Source organism: Phyllostomus hastatus, unplaced genomic scaffold (genome assembly GCF_019186645.2).
Source record: "Phyllostomus hastatus isolate PE091 unplaced genomic scaffold, TTU_PhHast_1.1 phas_contig_86, whole genome shotgun sequence".
Classification (NCBI taxonomy): Eukaryota; Metazoa; Chordata; class Mammalia; order Chiroptera; family Phyllostomidae; genus Phyllostomus; species Phyllostomus hastatus.
Window position 1 is genome coordinate 93,626,081 of NW_025333977.1, and position 20,778 is coordinate 93,646,858.

The window sequence follows — 20,778 nt, forward strand, 5'->3', positions numbered from 1 at the left end:
ACTTTCTTCATCTTTCTATAGCTCTGCCTGTCTTTTTCTCTCTTCAAAAGAAGTGCTAGCTCCCCCAGTGGGTTTCCCCAAACCAGGGCACTCTTGCCTCTGAGACAGCTCTCTGCTTAGTTCAGTCTCCATCTGTTCTTTCTCTCTCTAGCATTCTTCCCCTCTCTCTCTCTCATCTTGCCCCTCTCTGTTCATCCATTCACACCTCTTTCTCTCTTGCTCTCTCTCTCATTCCACTCCTTGTTTTTGACAGGCCCCAGCTTCCCTGATGGTCTCCCTTCCCCTTAGAATGTTGCTCCAAGGGCATCACTTACCTGGGACCACTGGCCAAAGGAGGCAGGAACATAAGCAGCTCAGGAACACTGAGGGGACCCTGCTCCAGTTTGCTCCCCTCATAGCTTCAGAAAAGCCCTTCAGGTTCCCCTGACACTGAGCAGGAGCAGTGGTGTGAGAAGCAGAGGTGAACCTGTCCCCACTAGCTGCTGGACTGAAACAGGTGTATTTCCCTGAGGGACCAGAGTACCACGGGAAGAGGACAAAAGAAGGTGGGGCCCCATACCAATCATCCTTGCCGTCTTTTCTTTCATCAATCTCCACCCCCTTCCCCCACCAGGAAAAAAACCTGTGTACTCACTTCTCTGCTCCTGGTCAGCCTGAGCCAAGTAGGAGGAGGGAAGGGAAGGACTGAAGAAATAGAAACCAGGGGACACTAGGAATGAGTGGTCCACCCTCTGGCATGGGGTCCTGGGCCCTCTTCTGCTTCCCTAAGGGCTACCCCTATGCTACTGGAGCTTTGGACTGTTATAGTGGGAGGAAGCTGGGTTGTTCCAGAAGCAGGGCAGAGGAGAATGTGGAAGGAAGGGACTGTATGAATAGGAAAAGGAGTGAGATTTGAGAAGTCCCTAAGAAACATGGGGAGCAGGGGCAACAACGTGGGGTGAGAGGCAGGAATCAGAAATACCCTGTATGTGATTTTGGGGAAGGAGTGTTAGGCTAAGGATATCTGCTTAATGCTAGGCACATGGTAGACCCTGGCCAGATGGTAGGTTTCTCAAGGGAGCACAGGGCCAGGGTCCAGAGAGCCATGGCAACCTGGGAAAGTAGCTTGAGGGGTCAGGGATGGGTAGAACCTGGGTAGAAGTAATTGTGACTGCACAAGAAAATGAGGGTATAATGGAGACGTTGGACCTTAGGTCACTTCATTTTGACTTTTTGGGATTCACAGGCACCATAAAAGGAATAGGAACTCCTGGCAGGACATGCCAAACAGAGTTCTGAGGTAAGAGAAGGCAGTTGGTGTAGCTCTGCAAAGGAAAACAACGGAGACCTTCCCCAACCCTTTGGCACAGTGAGAATCCCTGCTTCTGGTTCCTGAAGACTTGATTCTGAGTGTAGGGTCCATGGAGTGACTGGTGCCAGAGCAGGGAGCTCAGGCCCTCAGACACTGCAGTTCAGGATGAGGAGTCGACATTTCCACATTCCTTGGCAGTAGTAGCCTTGCCCAAGGAGAAGTAGATGCCCAACACTCTGGTGCCATCTCAGAGGACCATGAGGAACCCCCACCCTGTTGGCTACTTGATTTCTGAAGTTCAAAGTCCAATTATAACTGAAGCCCAAACACTGGACCTTCCAGTTATAATGCAGATACCACAGAGAAGGGGCATGGTGCCCCCATTAGTCCTTCCACCTCTGCATGGAGAGTTGACTTCATTCTTTCCTGGGAGCAAGAAACTCACAGAAGTGAAGAGAGATTTTAGGCCTAGAGCACCCAGACAGGACAGGAGGAGGATATCACTGAAGAGAATTTTCATAGACACCAAGGCCTAACTTGGTCTTCTTAATTATTTTTGTGTGTGTGTCAGTTCTTGCTCATGAATTTTTCCTATTAACTTGCTGTGTATTTTGTTTGCTATGTGTTTTGTTTGGTGACACTCTCGACTTCAGTTTCACATCTACAGAAGAGGAGTAAAAAGCACTCCAGATTAGACCAAAGTAAGAGTGGGGTGTTTTGTTGGCCTAACGCAAATAACCTCTCACTTTTCAATACAAGGAAGGCCAGAAGTGCAGAGCACTCTCCAGAGGCCATTGTGGTGGCCAAAATACCAACCCAGGATACCTGGCTTCTGTCATCCAAGGCAAGTCACAGCCTCTTTGAGCCTTATTTTCCTCATTTATAAAATAGGGGCAATATGTCAAAGAAAAGCCAGAAGTAGACAGTAGTTGAAATGGTAAAAGCTATTTAGGACTATTTTTTATTCAGGATTATTGCCATAGGGGAATTTTAGTCAGGACTACTGCAATAGGAGAAAAGAGACCTAGGTATAAAACTGGGCTCAATTCCCAAGTACAGCATGGGCAAGTGGGAATTCATAGCAAAGGAGCAGGTAGGGGATCAGTGAATAAAATATTAATAAGAGAACACATTAGGGAGGAAGGGAATTCTGGATAAACCATCCTAACAGGATTTTTTGCTGATGGCAGGCCAGAGTGATCAGGCATCACCTGGGGAATGGTGGAGCATGAAGGACCTGATCAGACATTCTGGATGACCAGATATTGAGGAGGGAACACTCCTGCTAAACTGACTTAGCATGGGTATTGCTAAAACTGGATTTTGCAAAGAAGTAGACAGATGGGCCTAGAAGAAAATTCAGGAACTTGACTAAAGTTTGACCAAGCAGAGAATCTGTGCCAAATAATACCTACCCAAAAGGTTGTGAGAAGAGAAAGAGTCTGTAAAGGTTAAAGTGCATCACAAATGTTAAGACACCTGTAGAGGGCACTTGGCTCCTCAGCTCCTCAGTTTCATTCTGACAGGTTGTAGCAAGTGAGGGAGGATAGAGAGCAGGGTGACAGTGAAGGGGCTGGAGTGGGGTTAGGGAACAGAGGGATTGAGTAAAAAGGAAAAAGGACTCATGGACATGGACAACAGTGTGGTGATTTGGGGGCAGGGCAGGGGTATAAGGAGACTAAGTGGTGATGGAAAAATACAATAAAAAATTAAAACTAAAAATATTTGTAAAATTCTGGAAGAAAAAAAAAGAAACAAACAAGGGAAGACAGGGAGGAGGAGGAAGAGTCTGGAAAAGAATGTCCAGGCCTATTTGCATACCAAGGTCTTTCCTGTGTCCCCTTTGGGTTTTATTACATTGGCACATACAAATCTAATTCATCTTCTCCTTGCCTACCTCCATTTCCCTTCTCAGTTTCCCTTGGAGCCCAACTGCATCTTAACTGGCAAATTTTCCAGAGTTGAGAAGCTTTCAGGTCTCTGTGATAAATACCTCTTTTTATCTATTTTTCCTTCCTGCTCCACTCCCAAGGCATCTGATAAGGACAGAGAGAGGTGAGTTGGAGGGGAAGAAACAAATAGATTCTCTGGGTTCTGCCTAGGGGAGACCTCCTAGAAACACAGATGACTGGGTTTACCCAGGGGCAGGGATCTGAAATCAAGTTTAAGTTGACATTCCATGGTGGGGGGTGGGGGGACAAGATAACTCAGTCTGGACTTGGGGTATAAGTAAATTGGAGCAAGTATAATATTATAACTTTTTCACATGGAAGGAAGACACAGGTTTTGTTTGAATAAACATGGCTTGGGTTCTGGACGGCAAAATCAAGACCTTAAAGGGAGCCCTGGTTGGTTTGGTTCAGTGGACTGAGTGCTGGCCTGCAAACCAAAAGGTCTCCAGTTTGATTCCCCATCAGGGACATGCCTGGGTTGTGAGCCAGGTTCCCACTGAGGGTGTGCAAGAGGCAACTGATTGATGTTTCTCTTCCTCTCTTTCTTCCTCCCTTTCCTACCTCTCAAAAAAACTAAGTAAAATCTGAAAAAAAAAAGAAAGAAAAGATCTTAAAGGGAGATTTCTTTTTTAAGCTAACCAATTTTGGGAGTGCTCTGCCTGCTAAAATCGCTTACCTCCATATAATTTATATCTTGACAGACCCTCATGATGCTAATAAAGTTACTTCTGGTCACACTTAAGCATTTAGACTGAGACAGGGCAGGAAGGCAGACATTTATTCAGTTTGATTTACTAAGTCTTGAATAAAAAGACTTGTAACTAGAGTACCAGGTCCTGTGTATGCCCCTATTACCCTGTGAAGTGCATATCATTCTCCCCATTTCACACGTGAATATCACTGAGTCATGATCCAGGTTGGGTAATCAAGTAAAACTGGAGGATGGTAATTTCCTTGATCATGTTTGCCCAGGCCACACAGTAAGTCAGAAATCTGGAATTCGAGACTAGGTGTGTCTGGCTGCAAAGCAAAAGAAAGAAATTGATATGTACTGAGTACTCACTCTGTGCTGAACTATGTTGTTTTCTGAAGGCAGACATGGAGATGCACCTTTAAAAAAGGATTCAGTTCAAGCTGCAAGAAAGAGTGGTTAGTTGACAGCCTCCAGCTGTTAGCTCCTTCAGGGTGGCCTCAGCTGTCAAGCCAACATCAAGCTCTTCTTGGGGTTACCTTTGGGCCAATGATCAAGCAAGGCAATGGAGCAAGGTTCTGGCTATTTCCACCCTCACGGGATTCCTCTAACAGACAGTCTTCACTCCAGAGCACCCCATAAGGCTGGCAGGGACCCTGTGACTTTGTCAGCTCTGTTGGGTCCCCCTACCCACTTCTGCCTCCTTTCTTTTCCTAACATAAGTATTATTCCCAATAAGCCTTTCATTTCACTCCATCTCAGTGTTTGCTTCTAGAAGGACCTACGTGAAGTACTCATTTGAAAGAGGACACCCATTTCACAGATACAGAAACTGACCCTCTGAGCTGAGATCCAAACTTAGATCTATACACCTCCAAGTTCTCTTCCCACTGCTCCATGCTCAACTGTTCAGCAACAGGGTCTGTGGGCCTGGTGGGTCTGGCACCTGGCCATGCACAGTCCCTGTCCATGAGAAGTACATGATCTGCTTGATAAGACAAGATTCTCATACTGCAAAGATACAGACCAATGAAATTGACACCAGGGCTAGTGACTAGACCTGCATCAGGAGTGTGTTGTATGTTGCTATCAGTGCTACTGCAGAGGAGGGCACTGAGGTGGTGAAGGGGAAGCCTCACTCCTGAGGCCTTGGCTCCCAGGCCATGGTGAAATCAGGAGCCCTGGCATTTGGGCCACTCAAGATCCCCCATCATTCTCCCAGGATTGGGTTTCTTAGCTACTTTCTAAAAGTGCAGAGCATTTTCACACCAATTAGCTCATTTCCCTTCTCACTTTACCTCTGACACAGATGGGAATATAATGCCTACCCAAGCAATGCCTTCTGGGCACAGGATCCTTGTGAAGAAGGGGCCATACTGAGTGCACGGGTAGGGATAAAAGGGAAGCACTGACTTGTGACCCAGGAATCTAAATGTATCCATTCACTCAACTTTAAGAAGAAAACTAAGGCCAGGAACATAGCAACAGTATTAAGCCAAAAACCCAAAATCCAGGTGCCCAGATTTGCTGTGTTCTATAGCTAGGCTTCCCTCTTTAAATTCTGAAAGAAAAAAAAAAGAATCTAAACATAATTTTAGAACTTGAAGAGATATTGGCAATCATATAGTCCACACACCTCTTTCTATCAAGAAAGAGAGAGGGAGTGTTCAAGTTCACTCAGGTGGTAAGTGGCAGGTGCGGGCCTTGAACCCATGTCTCCAGTGCTTTTTCTGCTTTGTTGCTCTGCCTCCCATGTTTGTTAAGTTGTCTTTGCATACTCCTAGCACCCCAGTCAGAACCACTGACCCAGACTTCTAGTCAAGATGGAGGAGTAGGTAGACACACTGTGCCTCCTCACACAACCAAAAGAAGGCCAACAAATTAAAAACAAAAAAACAAAAAAACAGAACTGCCAGAAAATCGAATTATATGGAAGTCTGACAACCAAGAAGAAAGATTCATCCAGACTAGTAGAAGGGGTGAGGATGGGCAGCCAAGATGGAGAGGACACACAGTCAGGCAGTGGCTGGTGGACTGGGCAAGGTGGCAGCTGGCAGACCAGGTGGTCCCACATATGTGTGCAGGTAAACCAGGAGGAACAACTGTGGAGTGAGAAAGACCTTGCAATTCAGGGTTCCAGTGCAAGAAAAGAAAACCTCAACACCTCTGACTGAAAATCCTGTGGGGGTTGAGGAGGCAGGAGAAACTCCCAGCCTCACAGGAGAGTCCATGGGAGAGACCCACAGGGTCCTAGAACATACACAAAACCACCCACCCAGGGATCAGCACCAGAAGGGCCCAATTTGCTTGTGGGTAGCGGTAAAAGTGACTGAAAGCCAGTGAAGAGCTGAGCAAGTGACATTGTTCCTTCTCAGACCCCTCCCCTACATACAGCACCACAACACAGTGAAGTGGGTTGCCCCATGCTGGTGTCTACCTAAGGCTCCACCCCTTACTGCATAATAGGTGCACACAAAAAAATATGGTCCAAGTGAAAGAACAGATCAAAGCTCCAGAAAAAATACAACTGAGCAATGAAGAGATAGCCAGCCTATCCAATGCAGAGTTCATAACAGTGGTAACCTGGATGCTTACAGAAGTGGCTGAGTATGGTCACAAAATAGAGGAAAAGGTGAAGGCTATGCAAAGTGAAATAAAGAAAAATGTACAGGGAACCAACAGTGAAGGGAAGGAAACTGGGACTCAAATCAATGGTTTGGAGAAGAAGGAAGAAATAAACATTCAACCAGAACAAAATGAAGAAACAAGAATTCAAAAAAATGTGGAGAGGCTTAGGAACCTGTGGGACAACTTTAAACGTCCTAGCATAAAAATCATAGGGGTGCCAGAAAGAGAAGAGAAATAGCAAGAAATTGAAAACTTATTTGAAAAAATAATGAAGGAAAATTTCCCCAATCTGGCAAAGGATATAGACTTCCCGGAAGTCCAGGAAGCTCAGAGAGTCCCAAAGAAGTTGGACCCAAGGAAGCACACACAAAGGCGAATCATAATTACATTACCCAAGATGAAAGGTAAGGAAGAATCTTAAAAGCAGCAGAGAAAAGGAGACAGTTACCTAAAAAGGAGTTTCTGTAAAACTATCAACTGATTTCTTGAAAGAAACCTTTCAGGCAAGAAGAGGCTGGAAAGAAATATTCGAAGTCATGAAAGACTAGGACCTACATCCAAGTTTACTGTATCCAGCAAAGCCAACATTCAGAATAGAAGGGCAGATAAAGTGCTTCTCAGATAAGGTCAAGTTAAAGGAGTTCATCATCACCAAGCCCTCATTGTATAAAATGTTAAAGGGACTTATCTAAGAAAAAGAAGATAAAAAATATGAACAGTAAAATGACAACAAGTTCACAACTATCAATAACCAAACCTAAAACAAAAAGAAAAAGAAAAAAGAAAAATGAACTAAGCAAACAGCTAGAACAGGAACAGATTCACAGAAATAGAGATTACATGGAGGGTTGTCAACAGGGAGGTTGATGGGGAAGAATGGGGGGAAGTACAGGGAATAAGAAGCATAAATGTTAGGTATAAAATAGACAGGAGAGGTCGGGAATGGTGTAGGAAATGGAGAAGCCAAAGTACTTATATATACGACCCATATACATGAACTAAGGTGGGCGAATAAAGGTGGGAGGGGGGTTACAGGGTGGAGGGGAATAAAAGGGAGAAAAAGTGGTACAACTATAATAGCATAGTCAAGAAAATATATTTTTTTAAAAAAAGAACCACTGCCCCTAGTCTAAAGCTCTGTGGGTCGTGACAACCTTTACTGAGTATCGGGCACTGAACGATGATAGACTGTCCTCTTGGACGTGGCTGCCACCCTGGCAGAGATCACCCACACAGGGTTCTGACAGAGAGCCTAGCCCATGCCTAACATAGTCTTTTAAAATAAAGTTTACTAGTTGTTGTTTTTCCCATTATAAAAGTAATACATGCTTATTTTAGCAGGTATGGAAGATACAAGTAGAGAGAAGAAAAAACATACTCAATGTTTCTTCACCCAAGAAAAGCCCCTCTTGATACACTATTAGATTTCTAGTTTCTTCCCCATGAATAGCTTATATACATAGTTTTAATCTATCATATCATAGATAAGATTTGAATTCCTACTTTATCACATAACTTTGAACCTAAACTTTTTTCCTGTTATTACAAATATTTTATTCACATATTTTTAAAGACTGCATAATATTCCACTAAGTAGACTGCCACTATAAATCATTTAACTATATTGGACCCTTGATAATTGGGTTATTTACAGTTGTGCCTATTATAAGTAACTCAGAGATGAGAATCTTTGCTCCTGAAGCTCCTTGTGTATTTAGGCTCATTTCCTTAAGCTGGAACCAGGGCCTGGTGTGTTTTCGTTAGGTTGCTCTGATCTTTGTTCTCCTACAGCAGGAAGTCAATGAGCATGAATTAGCTAAGTCTACAGGATGTGGGTGTATTCTTGGACACCTGGGGTCCATTTAAAATCTCTAATGCTGACAGTCTAATGGTAGAGGTAAAACCAACATTAAAATGAGGTAATTACTCAGGTAAGCTGAAAATGATGGGTAGATTAAGGACTCTGCAGGTGGATTGGGAAACAGGTGGAGCCCCTGAAGGATGCCTCCCTGTGTAGGGTCCCAGCCATGATCCATGACCAACTGCCAGGCCTTCCATTTGAATGCCTGAGTCCTGATACATAGCCCAGGTGAATATCCTAGAGAAGTGATCCAGAAGGAATTTGAAAGAGATAAGGGGTTGAGGGGAGGCATTTAGCCAGAGGATTAGAGCAGAAGAGAATGTAAATTGTCCTGGAGCAAAGCCTGGCTGGCTCTTTAGGGAGAGGAACCAGCTGAAGCTGCAGGGGAAAGTCAAGGGGAGCAGAGCCAGGCATCCCAACAAGCCCCAACACCCTGTGTATGGTGGCAGCACCAGAACTCAGATGGAGGGTCAGCCTGGTACTTCAAGAGCCAGCTTACTCCCTGAACCTGTGTGTCTGGCACAGGAAATGCTGAGATGAGCAAGACACAGCCCCTGCCCTCGTAGGGTCACAATCTAGAGGGATCTATACATGTGGAAAAGAGCGTTTAATGACAGGCCCTCAGCCTGTGGCCCTGCAGTCTGGGTGTGTGTTGGGCAATGGAGGAAGCTCACTGAGGGCAATCCGACAGGATCTATGAATTAGTTTTCTAGGGCTGCTATAACAAAGTACCACCAACTCATTGGCTTAAAACAGCAGAAATTTTTCTCTCTCACACAGTTCTAGAGGCCAGAAGTCCTAAGTCTGGTGTTGTTAGGAACATGCGCCCTCTGAAGGCTCCAGGGAGGAATCCTTCCTTGCCCCTTCAACAGCTGCTGGTTGCAGGCATCCTCCTCTTGTTCACTCCAGCCTCTGCCTCTGTCGTCACATGGTGCCTTCTCCCTGTGTGTCCGTGTCTGCTTTCTCTTCTTCTAAGGACACGGATCACTGGAGTTGTACCCATGGTAATCCAGTCACTGATACATGTGCAAAACCTCTATTTTTAATATGGTCACATTCTGAAGTTTTGGTGACATAAATATTGGGGGGATACTTATCCAACTCAGTACAATGTCTCCGAAAAAAGTTTAAGCAAGGTAAGTTATGAATCATTACAATAACAGCGACCTTGGCAGGGAGATCCAGCAGGTGAGCCCATTTCATCCTTGGCTGGCCTTGGTCCCCGAATAATTGCCCTTGTCACCACTGTGTCACAAGTCAGTCTGGGTGACCAAAGGTAACGGCTGGACTAGTCCCTGATCAAACGTCCCAGGGCAGGAAGCTGGGCAGGCTCAGGGGAGCTGAAGAGAAGTGGGGAAAACAGCCCAGCTCGAGCTGACCACCAGGCTCCCCATGCCCCACCCGCACACACTTCAGCCCCGCTCTCTCAAAGGTAAAGTTGCTACAGCTGAGTGAAGACATGCTACTTTCTGGTTTCCCTCTGAGAACAGGCTGGGCAAAGAGAGAGGAACAGGCCAGTATATTGCAAAATAAACTAACCCCACCCGTTCCACAGCTGGACTTGTCTCCAACTCCCCACTCCCAAACTGACCCCCACCCCACCAACTCTCTAAGGGTGGGAAGAATAAGAAGTAGACACGTTGGTTTTGGCCTCCACAATTCCAGATCCCCTTTCACAGTAAAAAAAGGCAACTTCTCACCTTGCCCCAGCCCCTTGTCACTACTTGAGGTATGCTTGGAATGTCCTCTCTCCCCAGCCTTGGGCTCCCACATGCACTCACTGGAGCCCTAGAGAGAGGAGGTGCAGGTGAGAGGAGGAAGCAAGAGGATGTCGATGAATAAGCCTGTGTCCCAAAACGACACAATCACTGCCAAGATGAAGTTTTCACTGAAATCCAAGTTCAGCTTCTGCGGTCTTGTGGCTGCTTTAGCCGTGAGGTCCCAGGTCCAGAATAAACTGCCCAGGACCTGGCCCCAGGTCCAGGAGATGAGCCTGGGGAGGAATCATCACCTGTTGTGCTTCAGGAAGGAGGTTCGAGAGGGCAGCTGTTGAGTCCCGGAAGGCAGAGTGAATGTTCCAGGGAAAGAGCAAGGGCTTTGGAGTCACTATGGGCAAGCTGCTTCCTAGCTGAACCTTAGACTCTCCATCTGTGAAATGGAAATAATAATCATACTTCCTATTAGCTTTGCACATAGAAGGTTCTCAACAGTGTTAGTTTACCCTCTCCCCCACCCCCTAGGTTAGATGGACATGGAAAGAGAGCCAGAGACTGTTTGGAGCGAGAGCCTGGGGTTTTTCTGGGTGGAAGGTCTTGCTCATGGAAGTGAGGGGGTTAGAGTATGACTCCTGCTGAGTGAAGCGCCCTGGAAGGGAGATGAGCGGCTGGGCCAGGCTATTGGGCTCAGGAGGCTAGTGTCCCCACCACAGTCCTGTAAACAGGGGCATGGTCACTTGGCTAGATCAGGTATTAATCATATGCAGATAAACTCATTTTATGCAATGATTATGCAGGTTGGTAAGTTCTTCAAAGACTATGGTTTAGAGGCTGAGGGAGAGGAGCCTCTTTGAGAACATGAGGTTTGGAGAATCAAAAGCAATAGTATTGAATCAATCTACTAAAAAGCATCATGTGAAGGGAAGGATGAGGTGGTCCTGGAAGGGCATTTCCTGATTTGAGGGCATTTTGTATTCTAACACTAGACGATCTTACAGAGCAGTGAAAGCCAGCAGGCCCTAGATGCAGCTTGATTGTATACTGGAAGTCCAAACAAGATTTCAATATCTTATTATAGTAATTACTATATTTTATTTTATAATAATGAATATATTGTGATATGTAACATAATAGTATAAATTACACATAATTATTTTATTAGCCTAATTTAAATGTGAGGTTGTTTTGTAAAAACGTTTGAAAAGGGTTCATGACTGTTACTGCCTGGGAGCCTCTGAACATCTAACTCCCTTTAACGCACCTGGGTGGCCAGACCCCCACCGCTCTGAGACAATGAGGCCACCGTCCTTGGTTAGTTTGCCCATCTGCCAAGACACAGGCCCACACGTGCAAGGGCCTGGCTTTCAGAGGACCTGGCTATGGGAAGACCGACCCCACCCCCACCCCATGCCATCAGAGTAAAGACCACTATACTTTTCCTAAAGTCTTAAAAACAAGAAACTCAACTTCTTGTTCTTTGATTAAAGCCTCTCCTTGCCTCCTCACTAGCCATGGGCAGAATGAGAGGCAAAATTAAAATTCATTCATGTTTTTATATATATCTGTGAGTCTGTATTTTTGTATAAATGACTAATGCATTTTTTAAAAAACAATGACTTCTACCCTTCTCAGGACCTAACTTATATATGACATTTTATCAGGTAAATACAGAGGGTGAAGAAGGCAAGGAGAAAATGGGGAGGCCAGAGGGGAGTGCTGAGCAAATCTACAGGTTCATCCAGGCATCCAGGCCAGCCCTTGAACTACTGAATAACAGGAAAATGCTGCTGTGGGCAGAGTCCCTGGGACACAGGAAGAGTCATTTTGACTGAGGTGAAAGCAGGGGTCCACCCCTGTGAAGGAAGCCCAGGTGTGAGGGTGGAGGGAATGTTAACAACAAATAAATGAGGCCATGAAACCAGAGACCCTTTGTCAGAGTGCTAGTGGTTTAATGCTGCCAACCTGCATGGTACCATGAGAAATGTGATTAAGTACTGCTAAGCTGACTCACCCAAACTCCCTTAAATGTGGGTGAGATCCTTTGGGTACCTGGCTGGCATGCAGAATGCCTGCCTGGAGTGGAAGAGCATCAAAAAGGAGGGAGACTGCAGAGAAGAGCCCAATGGCTCTGCTTTGTAAGAAGCAACTGTGCTGGCAGGTGTGGTGGGGGGGCGGGTTGATGTGGACTCTGGCCCGCGGGGTCCATGTGTTGTGGATGCGATGAAAAAATTCACACGAACTACAGAAGTCCTGTGGAGAAAAAAGTATGGCATGGCCACTCTCTGAGAGAGGACCCTGACCCCTGCCTGGACAGGCTTTTATTGCTTTTCTGGGTACATTACATTGAAGATAGTCCTCATTTACTATGCACAAGTTTACTGTAGGTGGTTACCTTTTACAGATAATGAAGGAGATGATGCTGCTAATTATATCACTGAAGAAGGATATTTGCAAATGCATAGGGAAAAGTGGCTGAGCTGGTTACACTCCATACTTGGGAGGTTCAGCACAGATTTTAAGAAATTACTTAAAAATATGCAGTGGGTGTTTGCTGCCTCAATTCAGGGTAAGGGAGTTTCAGCAAAAGCGAGCCTTATAGCAGCCTAGGTACAATGAAGGCCTGATTCCCCACGGGAGAACCTATCTGTAGGCATGGGTCCTGGGTGCTGAACCTCACTCCCCACTGGATTTTCTGAGTTAGGGGCTGGGCTACATCCCCCATACCATGCAGAACAGTTCCCTGTGGCAGAGGTGAGAGTGGCACTTTGAACAGAGGGTTGTTGTATTTGGGGGCTTCCTGGGAGTGGATGTCCCACTTTCCACCTGGAATGGAGGACTTGAGTTCATGGAGGGAAGCGAGAGAGAGAAGAAGGTGGGTGGAAACCAGAATTTGAAAGCTGTTATTTCAGGGAAAAGGAGCCTTCAGAGGAAATAGCCGTGGCCAGTCACCCCCAACTCCCTCTTCCCTAAGCAACACCTCAGATGTTAAACTCAGAGACCAAGCAAATTGTCCAGGATTATGCAGCTAACAGTGGGCCTGAGCCAGAATTAGAATGCAGGTCTTTCTTTCTCCACAGCTTTTTTGCTCTTGTTACTTAAATTTCCCCAAAGCTGAAAGAGCCTGTGATTTCTTCACAGAGTGAAAGACGGTGTGCTAGTGGAGAGGTCAATGCTTATGAAAGGGCTGGTCTGAGGTGAGGAATGGCTGTGCCTGGCACAAGAAACAGGGCTTCGAAGGGTCTTTTCTCCCTGGAATCTTCCTGATGAGCCCATCAGAAATGGGGGCGCAGGCGCCAGGGGGAGGGAGCTCAGGCCACATGGGCAGAGTGGGATGCCAGCCTTTGGGAAGACTGTGCCTGGGAAGGAATACATGGCTAGAGCCACCAGCATTGCTGCAGTTTGGATTATATGGAAGGATAATCCAGGATGTAGAATATCCATAGTTGTACCCCCCTCCCCATAAGCCATCTGTTTAACTAACTATATGGTTGTAATCTATGACCTGGTCATTGGCAGAGAAAATAAGAGATGGAAAAATGAGATAAGCCTCACAAACCTGAAGAAACTCTTGAGTGTCTGCTTCTGGAGTGGGCATCGTGAGAAGGGAAGAATTGGGGCAGGGGGCGGGCAGTGAGGAGGAGGGAAGAATAACATGCAAAATCCAAACATTATCATTTTTAGTTTTTGAATGCATTTGGCAATATTTGGAAAGAAGGTTAACCCTATGTGTAAAAACAAAAAGCATGTAAACTTGAAAGGAAATCTTAAATTACTCAAGAAAAATATTTGCAACATAATTGAAAGATATAGTATCTTTAATTATATAGAGCCCTTGCAAACTAATAATAACACTTTCAAATAAAATAAAAGTGGGAGCAAAGGGCATGAATAAACAAAGCAATACCCTGAAGATATTTTCAATCCCACTAGTATTTAAAGAAATGTAAATTAAAACAAGGTACCATTTTTTTAAAAAATCACATGTGTCAAGATTTGAAATAAATGGTAATACCCAGAGCTGATGGGCATGTGGAGAAACATGTATTTATAATTGTCCTTGGGATTAAAAATTGGTACATTTCTGGAAAGTAATTTGTTAATATACAACAAAAGTCTCAAGATTTTACTTCCACACTTCGAAATTCACTTCTAGGAATTTATCCAGAAGAAATCACAAGCCAGGGGCACAAAGACGTGTTTGTGGCGAAAACTGGAAACTACCTGACGGATGGCTGCTGAAGTCAGTTCAGTTCGTATGATGCAGTTGTACAACGGCATATAATGCACTCATTTTAAATGATCGTGTGGAAGAATATATAGCAATCAGGAAAAAGTGAATAAAACACTGAAGGAAAATGTTTTATAAAATGATTTATGCAATGTGATCCCCAAAATTTTTAAGAAGATTGCTTGTTGGAACTTCCAAAAATAAATATTATTTCATACTAAAAGGATAAACATTTTGTGAGTTTTTTAAATAACAATTCATCTTCCTAAATGTGTTTTTTCTAGGGAAAAGGAGTCTGAGTCCCTTGAGAAGACATCTGTGGAAGCCCAGGCCTGATGGGGCTTCCAGGCCGGCAGGCGCAGTGTTTTCCCAAGGCTGGTGCCGGGCACCTAGCCGCGGGGCCTCCTGACAGTGGTGTGGGCCAGCCGTGTGTGCGCGTGCCCAGGACTGCAACATGAAATGTATTTTTATGTAGGCTGTAGTTTTTTAAAAAAGTTTGAGACATGCTGGCCTATAGCAGCCTCACCAAGCACTCCCCGGCACTGGCTGAGCCCTTCTGGTGATGGGGAACTCACTACATTTTGTGCTGGTTCTTGACAGCACAAACTGCTAGACATATTTTTTTTAAGTTTAACAAACTCCGACTTACCCTGCTGGCCACTCCAACGCCCTTCTCCCTGGGCAGCACATCAGACGTTTGAAGGCAGTCCCCATGTAATCCCCAAGTCAAGGCCTACCTTCCCCTCTCTCTACTCAGATCTATAACCACCCTCCACTCTCAGGTTCCCAGACCCTTGCCGTCTACTGCTTCTTCTGAAGTCATCCTCTCTCCTGCCCCTTGGTCCATTAATGTGGGACACACACACACGCACACCCACACCCAGGACTGAGGCCACCATACCAGGTCATGTCACTCATTAACTTATTCATAGATTCATTCAGTAATTATTGAGTGCCCACTCTGTGTCTGGCTCTGTGCTGGGTTCAGGGAAGACAATTTGGGGAATGAAAAAGACTGAGCCACCTGCCTTGAGGAGCCCCTGGTCTGGTAGGGTAGGATGAGTGTATGCGAGTCATCTCTGTCACCACTAAGCTAAGTCGCCCATGAAGGCTGGTGGAACCACATCCACTCAGGCTTTGTGTACAGCCTGCAACCATCCCTTGTGCTTGGGGAGAGAGAAGCCAGCTCTGTGACCTGCATATTACCAGCCACATGCCCTCCAACTCCTCTGGGCCTCAACCAGCTCCCGAATAGCCCTGCCCCTCCAGCAGGCACCTCCAGGCCACACAGACCTCTCCCATTCACCCCCCACCCCCGGAGGCTGGTAACCAGTGCCACCACATGCACAGGTAAGAAAGTTGAGCAAATTGCCATGGCTGGTATGGATCAGTAGATTGAGCACTGGCCTGTGAACCAGGGAGTCACAGGTTCGATTCCCAGTCAGGGCACATGCCTGGGTTGTGGGCCAGGTCCCCAGTTGGGGGCACACAAGAGGCAACCACACTTTGATATTTCTCTCCCTCTCTTTCTCCTTCCTTTCCCCTCTCTCTAAAAATACATAAATTAAATTTAAAAATAAAAAGAAAATTGAGCTTACCATTCATTACAGAAAATTTATTTGCCACTAACAACAAACCTCTCTGCTGGCTCTTTCATGACAGTTATCGCATTTGACTTGCTGTTTTGTTTTGTTTTTTAAAGCTGCCAGGAGTCGAGCATCCACTGGGTTTGGCATTCTGACATATTATCTTTAATCATTCACTGGAATGTTTTGAAGTAGGTGTTTTACAAGAGAGAAAAATAAACACAGGGGTTGTTTTATTGTATAATGTTTATTGAGTACCTATCTGTGCCAAATATGGGGCTTGAACATCGGTATAGAGCAAGACTGACAGTTTCTGACCTCATCAGTCTGGTCAGGCAAGCAAATAATTACAGTTGTGATAAGTGCTGTGAAGGAAAAGCAGGAAGTGTTCCAGGGAAAAACAGCAAGGCGTTTACTTTAGTCAGGTGGAGGGGCAGGCTGAAGGATGGCTAAGCTGGGCTAAAGGAGGAACACTAGTCAGCCTTGCAGGTGGAGGTGGGATGAGACAGCTGTGAGCAGAGGACTGGCATGTGCTAAGGCCCCCGAGATGGACAGAAACTTTGCCTAGTCAGGGATCTGAAGAAGGCCAGAGGGACTGGGGTTGATGGGAGGGATGAGTGAAATGAGGCTAGAGAGCTGGGTAGGAGGTGGATCCTTCAGGTTTTTAAAACCACCTATGGGAATAAGAATCTCTGGGGAAGCTGATCTCAGTGTCGGCTCCGGAGTCCTCCCTCCCCCAAGCCCCAGCCAGAGAACCTGCAGTTTTACCTGTTTCCCCAAGTGATGCTGAGTTAGGTGGCTGGAGGAGGACACTTTCAGGAATACAGACCTAGATCTTACCACCATTTCAAGGATCTGGGACTTTTCCTAAGAAGAGGGAAAGCCGTTGAAACCCAAACTGTGCAGCAGGCTGACTGGCGTACATTTGAATCCAGCTCTGTCTGACTTCCAGACCACAGGGACACTGTCTCTTCTAAAAGGAAGGTGGTGTCAGATGGGCGCAAAGAGGACTGGAGGAGGGACTCTGCAGACAAGGGAACAGTGTCTGTGAAGCCAGGTTCCAAGTGGCTCAGAGGTGGGTAGGGCCAGGCAGCCACAGAGCCACTGGCCTTCTCAGAGCCAAAGGGCAGAGGTGCAAGTGTCCTTCTCCCATCACCTTGTAGGCACCTCACACATCCCCACTACAAGGCTTTGCATCTGAATCCCATTTTGGCTTTACAATACCTCTGGGAAGAAGAAGAGTTACTGGTATCATTCTCCCCTTTTCCAGGTGAATACACTGAGGCTCAACTAAGTGAAGCCATTTACTCAACGGCCTGTGTTAAGTCGGAGAATACAAAAATGTGGGAGGGAGCCAGGCTGGACTTGTCAAGGGGCAGACAGGGTGGTCCTTGCACCCACCAGAAGTTGAGACAGCAGCAAGCCCTCTTATCATGGGTCTGTGGAAGCAGGAGGCAAGACAAAGTGACCTCTGGACTTTGATCCCCAGGGCTCTCTGGGAGGGCACTGCTTTGCTTTAGGGAGGTCATGGAGATCTCAGAGCTTGAACACTCTCACCGCTGTGTGACCTTTGGCAGCTACTGCCCACTCTGTGCCTTGGTTTCCTCCTCTGTGAAATGAGGTTGGACTAGTCAGTCACTATAATCTGGAAGTTGTTCCAGCTCTGACGCTGTTGCACTCAGTTTGCCTGGGTGGGTCCTGGTTCTAGAGGGTGCTGGAACAATGAGTGTTTTGGGCCAGAACGACAGTGACCCAGGTGCCAAGAGGAACAAGGAAGTAAGAAAATGTTTCAAATAAGATTCAGTCTGGGTTTTTCTGAGAGCTGGGTGGGGAATGGGGTGAGGGGAGGGCGTGCTGTCACAGCTCCTATGTACTAGGCAGAGAGGAGGTGGCTGTGAGCTCTGGCCCCAAGCCAGGAGGAGGCAATGGAATCAGCTGCCATGGTATCCTGGCAGAGGTGTGTCGGGGGATCACCTACGGTGGGAGTCCCACCACTCTCCACAGATCCACAAGGAGCTCCCCCTCCTCTCACAACCAGGGTAGGTCAGAAGAGCAGGACTAGGGCAGTGGTTGATGAAAGGGATGTCCAGCGGGAAGATGGGACGGGGAGGCTTTGAGTCCTCCGTTTCCAGACTTTTCTTGCTGTCACCAAGAACCCCAGTCAGGCCCTCGCCAGCCGTGGGCCCTTTCTCCCCAGCTGTGAGAACTCCCCAGAGGGGCCTCCCCCTGGGGTGGCCTCCGTGCTCGGTCACCCTGCAGAACGCACCATGGCAGCACAGACCCTCAGCTGTCCCCCTGTCTCCCCAGCTAGGGCACATCTCTCCTCCTGGCTGGTTCTCCTGGTTCAGCCTGAAACTGCTCTGAATCCAGGCCCACAGCAGCCTGGTTCCTCTGCCTTCCTATTTCCCACACTTTCCTGTCCCCTCTGCCCTCCGGTACTGGGCACTTGCCACACCTGCCCATGTCTGACCTCACACGTCCTTGACTCATGTCTCCTCTTCTTTGTACTTCCCGTTCGCTCACGTCTCTCCTTCCTCGTGCACTTCGGGCCACTAACTGGTCTCTTGTCTATTGCTGAGATGGCTGACCCACAGCGACCCCTTTGGCCCTCAGAAAATTTAACATTTATGAAAGATCCACAGTAGGGATAAGTGAAAAAGATGAAGGGATTAAGAAGTACTAATTGGTACTTACGCAATAGTCACAGGGATGTAAAGAACAGCATAGGGAATATAGTTGCATAATATAGTGCATAATAACTATACATGGTGTCAGGTGAGTACTGGGATTAAAGGGGGAACACTTAGTGAAGTATGTAACTGATCACTATACTGTACATCTGAAACTAATATATAATAATATTGAATGTCAGCTATAGTTAAGAAACAAAAATTTGTAAAAAAAAAAGTACACATTTCCTAAAGCCCATCATTCTAGATTTGGAAGGCTCTCTGTGGGGAAGAACAAGGAGCCCAGTGATCACTGTGGCCGGGCCTGTCCTTTCAGCCCAGCCACCGAGAGACCCGTCTTGTCAGTACCCCAGCCTTTGAGGAAGTGACTCCTGCTAAGCAAATCCATGAGTTCAGCTGATACATAAATCAGAATGCAGTTTATTAACTGCAAATGTAAGATAGAATTCTCAAACTGGCCGAATGCATGATGCCTATTGATTTATTCATCCCTGTTCCAGTCTACTAGTCTGCAGTGAGGGCTGTCCCTTTGCAAAGATTAGATGACAGGGTGTCCCCTTCACAACTTCTGGGTATCTCAAGACTCAATTAGGTAGTTTGGTGAGCCTGGAATCAGAATCAGGGGAGAGGGGAATGAAAGGCCACATTTCCCAAAGCAGAACACTCTTGCATGAACAGGAAAAGGATTCTTAAAACCAATTAAGTTTGGAGAAGGCTGTGTACTTCACCTCCTCCTGAAAATTCACAATGTGTGTCAGCCTATTCAAGCCTCTGAAGCGAGCACAGGTTTAGCAGAAATTTTTCAAATTTATTTGACCTCAAAACCATTTCCCTTCTATTACCTAACACTCTCGAATGGCTACTACCAGGGATGGTTTCTTGGAAGTGATCACTTCCAAGGGCAGCTGTGTCCCTACACCCAGGGCCTCTGCCCACACACTTCAGCTGCCTAGCCTCTGCTGTCAAAAAAACTTTTGATCCTCACCCGAGGATATGTTTATTGATTTGAGAGAGGGAGAGAAAGAGAAACAGTAATTGGTTGCCTCCCTTATGCACCCTTACTGAGGATTGAACCCACACCTGATATATGTGTCCTGACTGGGAATTGAACCAGCAAACTTTTGGTGTATGGGATGAAAACCCACCCAACTGAGCCAACTGGCTAACACTGCTGGAAAACTCTTTATCAGTGTTATTTGTGTTGCATAAGCAATTGGCAGACTTTCTATACTCTCATGTCAGCTCTGGAAGCCTTTTTGTGTTTGAGATGATTTTCATCAGCAGCAGAGGAGGAAAGTGCTGTTTAGAAAGAACAGGATAAAAGAATTCGAGAAAACAATCTATAAACTGTGGGTACACTACCTAATACAGGAGCAGATGTCCTTGAGGGATTCAGAAATGCAGGCATGAACCTGGGCTGAGTTGGGCAATGAGATTTGGGGGAGACCAGAATTGTTCTGACTTACACGGCAAACATAATCTGAGCATCAGGGGTGACCTTGCAAAGGTAAGGAGAAGCCTTGGAAAAGGAGAGGAAGCCAGATTTAACAAATAATAATATGGAATGTCCAGTAAAATTTGAATTTCACATAAACAATGGATAATTTTTAAAATAACATATTCCATACAATATTTGAGACATACTTATACTAAAAAGTACTTGTTGTTTATGTGAAATTCTAACTTAACTGATCATCCTGTACTTTTATCTGGCAACCCTATGCAGCAGCAAGAGGGGAGACCTGGGTGGCTGGAGTAAGGGGAATGCGGGGAGAGGTAGGCCAAGCGAGAGACAGAAAGACTGCCTGCTGCTCTGTGACGGGCAGCTGTTGGTCATGCAGTGAGGCCAATGACCCAGAGAGCACAGTCAGAGTTCTGCTCAAATGAGTGCCTCCTGGGGGTGGGGCATGGTGGCAGCAATTGAGGAGAAAAAGGCCGTGTCTCACATTTGGGTTGACACAGGGACAGGGAAAAAAAGCAGAACAGCCTTGTGCAGGGTGGAGTTCAAGACACCAGGAGACAGGACAGTAAAGGGGGCTTTGAGCGGGGAGGGTGGCACAGAGCTTCACCGTTCCCACTCATCACCAGAGGATTCTCAGTGTTAGTGGGAACTCTGGACTCGATTAAGGAGGTAGA

General features: G+C 46.2%; 1 protein-coding gene across 4 annotated transcripts in view; it reads right to left on the reverse strand.

The window, feature by feature from the left end:
• The window catches only part of MUC4 (mucin 4, cell surface associated), a 61,128-nt gene extending 60,637 nt beyond the window's left edge, over positions 1–491 (reverse strand). For 3 of the 4 annotated variants that reach the window (XM_045851210.1, XM_045851212.1, XM_045851209.1), the window contains exon 1: positions 315–491. In XM_045851210.1, coding sequence (XP_045707166.1) covers positions 315–396 — 82 coding nt within the window. In that variant the 5' untranslated portion in view covers positions 397–491. The remainder of the gene's footprint in view (positions 1–314) is intronic. The other variant, XM_045851211.1, reaches the window with a different exon arrangement.
• Positions 492–20,778: the final 20,287 nt, after the last annotated feature.